At 36.1% G+C, this 8330-nt stretch overlaps 1 protein-coding gene across 1 annotated transcript in view; it reads right to left on the reverse strand.

Annotated features, from left to right (window-relative positions):
- The window catches only part of CCDC36 (coiled-coil domain containing 36), a 65159-nt gene extending 60076 nt beyond the window's left edge, over positions 1-5083 (reverse strand). Inside the window, exons 1-3 of the mRNA XM_006873652.1 lie at positions 5028-5083; positions 2391-2568; positions 191-354 (exon numbers count right to left, since the gene is read on the reverse strand). Coding sequence (XP_006873714.1) covers positions 191-354; positions 2391-2568; positions 5028-5083 — 398 coding nt within the window. The remainder of the gene's footprint in view (positions 1-190; positions 355-2390; positions 2569-5027) is intronic.
- Positions 5084-8330: the final 3247 nt, after the last annotated feature.

Consider the following 8330-nt stretch of genomic DNA (forward strand, 5'->3'; position numbering starts at 1 on the left):
AAAAAGCTAAAGTGGATAAAGAGAAATACTTTTAACTGATGGTATATGGAGGGGATTATAATCAATGTAATGAAACAAGTTATATGAATTGTTGAATGTCAAACTGATGATGTGCCCTGGAAACTTTCACTTAATTCACAATAAAAACCTTACATTAAAAAAAAAAAAATGAGCTGGAGGGTTTGCATACCTATCATATTTGTCTTTTGCCCTTTTTTTTTTCTCTTCAAATTGTTCCAAGAGGCCCTTTGATTTTCCAACTGGCAAAGGAAGAGGAAATAAGCCTCCTTCCTTTGTATCTCCTCCAAATAGCTGGGGTTTTGTCTGGTACTTTGTGAATATACTAGGTTCACTCTGTTAAATGGAAAAACAAACAATCATTATACCATTTAAATATTTAGAGCATAAAAATATTTATAGCATTTACTGTTTACTATACAATGTAGTCATATTTAAACACAAACCATACTGCTAAACAACATAATATATAGTTGTTGCTGTTAAGTGCCGTCAAGTCGATTCCAACCCATAGGGACCCCGTATAGGGTTTCCAAGGAGCAGCTGGTGAGCTTGATCTACCTACCTTGCAGTTCAAACAACTTTGCAGTCTGACGCATTAGACCACAGTAGTATGATACTATCTATATTTTATTTGCATATATGACAGAATATTATATTTAAAATCAACAACTCTTTTTACTATTGTTGTTATTATTGTTGTTGTTAAGTGCTGTTGATTCAGTTTGGACTCATAGCAACTCTATAGAGTTGGTGAGTCTGAACCGTTCATTGACCTTGCGGTCCAAACCGATAGTATGGCTGAGGTGGTTCAAACCGATGGTATGGTTGAGAGCTTATCCTACAGTGCCACACCAGGACTCCCATCATAATCTAAGACAAAGGTATTATTAGTCCATTTTACAGACAAAAAACTGAGCAGCTGAAAGACGAAGTGACTTAGCCAAAGTCATACACAGCACATTAAATTTTTGTCTTTAAAGAAAAACTCATTTTTTAAACAACAGAGAAGTACAAAGTAAAAAACAATGGAAGCTAAATTCTCAACCATCTTATTACTATTGTAGTTTCGGCCTATTATCCCAAATATATTTAAAATATCTGACAATCAATTGCACTAATTTAAAGGGAATAATAAGAATTATTTATGCTGTATTTGGGAGAATGTGTTAAAGTTTCATATTAGTAAGTCTAACTCAAATTGCTTTTGTCCAGCTGCTAATGAACTAAAGATTTGATTAGTTTGACATGGACTGAACATTGACATTCGTAGGCAAAAGTTACTCTAAAAGGTCCAGGAGAATTTGTCTCTTTAAATCACTGAGTAAAAATTTTTATACTGGAATACTTATCTCTGAACATACCCTAACTAATTTAAAGCACTGATATAATTTTATTAAGTAAGGTCCAAATTATACAGGAAAATCTAGTTCTAGACCCAAAAATCTAAACAATTCTGAAATTATGGAAATAAGACTCATCTCTAGAAAATTCTGTTGTGATTGCTTTGGATTTCTTAAGTAGATACCAATGTCCAGGAAGAGAAGACAACTTGGCCTAAAATAATCAAAGACTGAAGACTTTGTTACTCATTCTGTCCCTTATTCATTCATTGTGTATTAGAATCTTCTTTTATGTAATGGTTGGTGGTGGTTGTGTCCTACTGAGTCAGTTCTGATTCATAGTGACCCTGTATAGGGTTTCCAAGGTTGGAAAGATGAGCAGAAAGCCTCATCTTTCTCTTGTGGAGAGACTGGTAGATTCAAACTGCTGACCTTACATAATCCACAATGCTACTAGGACTCTGATAATGTGATATAGTTGACTAAAGTCACAACATCCCTGAAATTACTTAGAGAATAGTTTTCACTTAAAATAAAATTTAAGTTACTTTGTTACTATTTATGACAGTTTTTCTTTCCGTGAAATTTTCACAAACAATAGCATGACTGCTGTTGTTAAATACCATTGAGTCAGTTCTGACTCATAGTGACCCTATATGGGGTTTCTGAGGAGCAGCTGGTGGGTTTGAACTGCAGACCTTCTGGTTTCGCTGTCCAGTATTCATATTACAAAACCACATGAGAAGTCCAAAGCATGACTAGTCTTAGAAAATGTCTTGCAATATTTGGCTCTTTCCAGAAATGGTCAAGGACTGGTACTATTCTATGTTGCTTTGGTAATAGCAGAAATTATAAATAAAAATAGTTCTACATTTCAAACTACAAAGTCAAATGAGTCACCAATCAAGCACATATCCATTTAGAAAACTAATCCTTAGAGATGTAAAATTCTAAAATATATTCCAACAGTCTTCTTTATGGCTTGTCTCCAAAATGACTGTGAAATGTGTGTGGAGAAACAAGACTCACATCCAGAGAATTCTGTTGTGACTGTTTTGGATGTCTTAGGTGGGTACCAATGTCCAATGGTGCTGATAAGGTCTCTGAACTTTCTGGACAAAATTGAGATCCAAAGAGGAACTGGGAGTCACTGAGACTGGAATAATCAGTCTGATTATTATTCCAGTTAGATGACTTAATAATGGCCCTGAAATAAGAAAAGAAAAGAAAGGTATATCAAGTGGACGAACATCCTGAACAAATGAAATCATAACTATTCATTCAGAGTATTCTGGGAAGAATGCTAACTTGTTATAACTTCCTAATAACCTGCACACACCAGCACTACCTATAAAGAAATACAAGGAAATTTTGAATGCCAGACATTTCTATTACAACATCCTGGGAACAATCAGATGGTAATTCAGACAGAAAGAATTTGTATCACCATTACTCCTGTAGAACAGCACTCTGGGCTATGACAACATTTGGAAGATCTAAGTTCATAAAATGTTGGGGAATTAAGAGAATATTATGTTTTTAAAAGTTGAATTTGTTCATCTTTAGTGACACTGTTGTTGTTATTAAGTGTCGTCGAGTCAGTTCTGACCCATAGCGACCCTGTATAGTGTTTTCAAGAAGCAGTTGGTGAGCTTGAACAATGGTGTGCTATGGAGTTAGTTGCCATTCAGCAACCCTGTAAAGGGTTTCCAAGTCTGTAAATATTTATGGGAACAGAAAGCCTCATCTTTCTCCCACAGAATGGCTGGCAATTTCGAACTGCCGACCTTGAGGTTAATAGCCCAACTTGTAACCACTATGCTACCAGAGCTCCTTAAACAATTGCATAGATAAATAAAATATAATATGCTCATATAAATGAAGAATCACTCAGAAGAAATATGCTATATTTACATATAACCACATGGATAAACCTCAAAAATAATTTTGTGTACAGAAAAAAGTAAAAATAGAATGAGCTGTATCATATATCATTTACGTAAAAATTTAAACCTACCATACACAAACAAACAAGTAAATGAATATCTAGAAGGTGAATTGGAGGGACATATATTAATTTTTCTAGACTATGTACCATAGAGAAGGAAGGGAGCAAGATTGGAAGGAGAGGACACCATAATAAAACACAAGCTAGGCCTTGCCCAGACTGAAAAATATGATCAACTCAGGTCTATACATATGACAATCCACTAAAAATTGTTCTGAAGCAAGGTGTTGTTCCCTTTCACATTTTTAGTGTCTTGTCCTTGCTTGTTTTAAATACTTGCAGCTGTGAACTTCCAATTTGCTTCCAATGTCTATCTATGTCAGTCTTTAAACTTCTCATATAATGGAATCAGTGACACGTATAACAATACAATCACACTTGTAAACAGTGCACAGAGCCTACTAGATGCCATTGAGTTGGTTCTGATTCATAATGACCTGTACAGGATTTTTGAGGCTATAAATCTTTATAGAAGCAGAAAACCTCAGCTTTTTCTCAAGGAGTGGCTGATGGATTTGAATTGCTGACCTATGGTTAGCAGTCAAGTGCTTATCCTACAGAGCAAAGTAATGTGAATCACTCATTTTCCTAATGTTAAACATAAAGTAATTAGTATATAAGTACATATTCTAAACCCAAGGAAGCTCCGTATTATTAATACAAAGCAAAAAATAAAAATTAAAAAAAAGCTCTTATAAGTCTGCACAGGAAAGAACAATTATTCTGGCTTGTAGAACAATTTCCTGAAATTAGCTAAGGTAATGAGCAGCACACATATAATATGGGCTGCGTAATCAATGCTCAAAATAGCTCTCTTTGACTTCCCTCTTGGGCCAAAGATAATAATTAACTGGGCTGGAAAAAGAATCTGTGAGCTTACTGGAATCATGTAGGATTTACATCTTAAAGTTATGATCTAGAATTAACAAAGATAGATGTAACCTACTCTGTATCAACTGTAGCACTTTTTTTCCTTTTGAGAATTAGAATAGTGATCAAGTTTTTGATGAATTAATAACTTTCTACAGGAAGGTTTTAGGAAGGAAAGAAAACACTCAATAATAAAAGAATACCAAAAGCAATTAAAAATCCCTTAAGTGTACATGACTTATGTGGCACACCCACATAAATTCTAAGTCATCAATAGCAGGTCTATAGAATGACTGATGGACACCAAGGTAAGTACATGGATGGATTTGTGGAGGGGGCAAAATCTTGTAAGCAGCTGGAGTGACTCTGAACTCCACAATGCCTATAAATTGCAGTGTACAATTGAACACATATCTGAACACTGTCGTGATTTTGTTCCCTGCTATTTTAATAGCAGTTGCTTCAACAGAAATGACAATTTCCAGATGTTGGAACAAGTCAGATTCTCACAGGCCTCACCATCCTTATACCCAATTTTGAACCCAGAGTTAATACTCCATTAACACATATGACTAGATTGACATTACTTTCATAATCAGGAAACTGTCAGAAGGAAAAAGATAACCATGAGCAAGTCCAATGGTAACAGGAGAGAGAAAAAGAAAAGTAAGATATTGTACAGATATTTCTATTACTATAACCTAATAGGAAGAAAACATTTTTTTCTATGACATCAGTGCAACAATAAAAACCTCTTAAATCTCAGAGAATATTATCAGAAATCTTACCCAGAGCCTGAGGGATGACTGAGCGTATCTTTGACATTCCAGACATTAAAATCCATTTCTTATGATTATCCCTATTAGAAAGAAGAAACATTAATTAAGGAAATTAATACAGTATAATTTTCCCTAAAAGATTACTAATGACTATTACATGTAGATGAGGATGTTTCAGCTGTTATATAGCCATGGAATTGATGAAAATTTCCATTGCCAATATACCAGAAACAGAAATATTCTGTTGTCAATTGCATATAAATTCTCCATGTCTAATTGCATATAATTCTCCATGGGAGAATAATACGGTTTTCTGCTCACATAGAGATTTACAACCATAGAAACACTATACAGGGTTGCTATGAATCAGAATCAACTCAACAGCACACAATAACATGTCTCTGCTATCAGTGGATAGCTGCAGACACATTCTCTCAGTGATCTTGTTAAGGAGCCTTCAAAAAAGAAAGAAAACTTTCAATCAAAACAGTACTTCCAAAGGGATCTGCTGTGTCAGCTAAATTCAAGGTAGCAAGATCAGCTCAGAAGGTAATGGCGACTGTGCTTTAGAATTTCCAATGGACAAGTCAGAACTGATTTGACTGCACTTAACAACAAAAATCTTGATAGATTTTTCTCAAAGAACACAGGACAATCACAGCACACAACATACAAGAAATCAAATAAAACAAACACAGAGGAAAATTATGGAACCCTGAACTTCAGAAGAAAGGTTAGAGAGGTGGATGGAGTGCTTGCTTGGAGGAGAGACAGAAATGGAGACTAACTAGTGAACAGCTGGCCAGACGTGGTTCTACCATCTTGTGAGCAGCTTTGGCAGCAGTGGGAGGCCAGGCACAGCAAATTTGCATGGGTGAGGGAAAATGTGTGATTTACTTCCCTTTGCTCTCCTGGTGACCAGAAGTGTGGCAAGCACCCACTCACATCCACCCCCAATGAAGACTATGCTCTCTGGGAGTTTGGAGCCATATGATTGGGAATCATGCCAGTGTAAGGTGGGGGCCAGCTATGATGCTTTCGTGTACCACTTTGGTGCCTGGATTCAGGTGGGCTCAGCTTCATACCTACAAAACCCACAGAGGTACCAGATCAGCATTTAACCAGTTACCCATGGCTTCCCTGTGGTCCCAAAAGACACTAAAACCAGCTCCATCAAGGGTACCCACAAAGTACTTTCAGATCCAGTGCCCTGAACATATATAATACCAAGGACAATAGGAACTCCATCTAGGGCCAGGAACTCTGCTGTCACATTGCTTCCACAACTACCTCATGAAATCCTTGAATTGAGTCCCCCAGAGATTTCTCCTCTTCAGATCCAACAACTGCACTGCTATGACTGGGTACCGACTTGATGGCACCTAACAACAACAACATTTTATATAATTTAACCTTGCTAAGAAAAATCTGTTATTTTGAAATTTTCTGAAAAATAGAGACATTTGATATTTATAACCATATGTTTTGCTAGAATGAAAGTGTAGTCCCTTCCTCTTGGTTGCCTTGCCCAGGCAATTGTCCGTGACCTGCCAAGGCATAGAGAATGGAAAGTTGGAAGGGGCAAGTTGAATTCAGTTCACCATGCGGCTGTTTGTTAAAACTCAGGAGAAGCCACCCAAAGAGCTGGTCAATGAATGGTCACTGAAGATAAAAAAGGAAATGAGAGCAGTTGACAAGAGTCATACCAGGGGGTGGAGGATGGTTGTGTCACTTAAGTGCCTGGATTCATAGGGGCTTGACTCCAGAACTATAGAAACCATCCCAAACCAGAAACCCTCACCTGGCAGACCCAGAAACCAGCTCCATCAAGTGCACATGAACTATTTACAGATTGAGTGCCATAAACATAGATAATACCTAGGCCTATAAGAACTCCAAATAGGAACAGGAATGCCACTGTCACTTCCTTTCCACACCCGCCTCATGAATTCATTGGCTGGCAAGAGCGTCCCAAAGTTTTCTCCTTTCTGTGCCCAGCAGCTGCACTGGATTTTTAAATTTTATTGTTTTTTGGTGGTTCATTCTTTCTTCTTTTTCTCTTTCTATTCCTTTGAATTTTATCCTTTCTATCTTTGCTTTTGTTTTTCTTTTCTTCTGTTTCTCATTTCCCCTCTTTTTTTCTTACTTCTTTTGAATTTTATTTACTACTCTCAACTCTGTCTCTTTTCATATCCTTCCTTGGTTTTTCTAAGTATTGGTTTTTTTGTTCTGTTTTGTTTTAATTTCTTTCTTTTATTTTTCTCTTCTATAGCTCCATTTTGTTGTCACTCTTTTCTCTTTTTAGTCATATTTTTTTCCTGGTTGCTGCCTGTTTTTTTTCTCTTTCATTATTTTCTTTTTTCATTGTTTGTTGCTTGTCTATTCTGTTTTGTTTTCTCGTGAGGGAGAGGGTACTGTTATCCTCTTTTCCACCTGACAGGAGACAGCAACAGTGCCCATAGAGCACACCCACAACTGTACCCTCTGTAGCTCCAGCCACTGAGCAAGAGTGAATACCAACTCCCATGCCACCTGATCAACAATGGACAGCAGCCAACTCTAAACTGAGGTGCACATTCAGTGAACAGAGAATGAGGAACATGTTTCTATTAACTAAACCCACAGTCTGTTGATAAGAGCCTAGGGATACATCAACATAGAATCATGAATTAAATACAGATATGACAAAACCACAATGTCTGAGACAACAGAAAATTTTGGCTCACACAAAAAACAACAGAGAATGGCTAAAACAAATCACCAAGATGAAGAGTCAGAAAAAATTTCTGAGGAAGAAAGGTAATGAAAATAACTGAAAACTAATTCAAAAGACTGATATTTATGATTGACTAATTACACGTAGCATAATGTCCTCTAGGTTCAATATACATTCATAATGTCAATCACAAAAGAACAAATATTGTATAAGACCACTGTTTAAAAATGTAAAAAAAGGTCTTAAAAAAATATTTTCCTTATAAAAGAAACATTCTGTGATGGTCACCAAAGAGTAAGAGAGAGAAAATTATTCAAGAACTAGACGGTAGATGTTAACATGTTAACATGGGTAATGGGGCAGACAATATACAACAAGAAGGAGGTTGGCAGAGGAAAAATGAAGGTAATAGGAGACATAGGTAGGAATGAAGAGTTAAAGTGAATAGCAGTAATTACTGTTAATTGATGGCACATGGAGGGGATTACAATCATTGTAGTAAAGGAAAGCATATGATTTTTTAAATGTAAAATTAATGATCTGCTCTGTAAATGTTTACTCAATTCACAATAAAAAAGTAAATATGTATGTATATA

The sequence above is a fragment of the Chrysochloris asiatica genome, unplaced genomic scaffold, assembly GCF_000296735.1.
Source record: "Chrysochloris asiatica unplaced genomic scaffold, ChrAsi1.0 scaffold00246, whole genome shotgun sequence".
NCBI lineage: Eukaryota > Metazoa > Chordata > Mammalia > Afrosoricida > Chrysochloridae > Chrysochloris > Chrysochloris asiatica.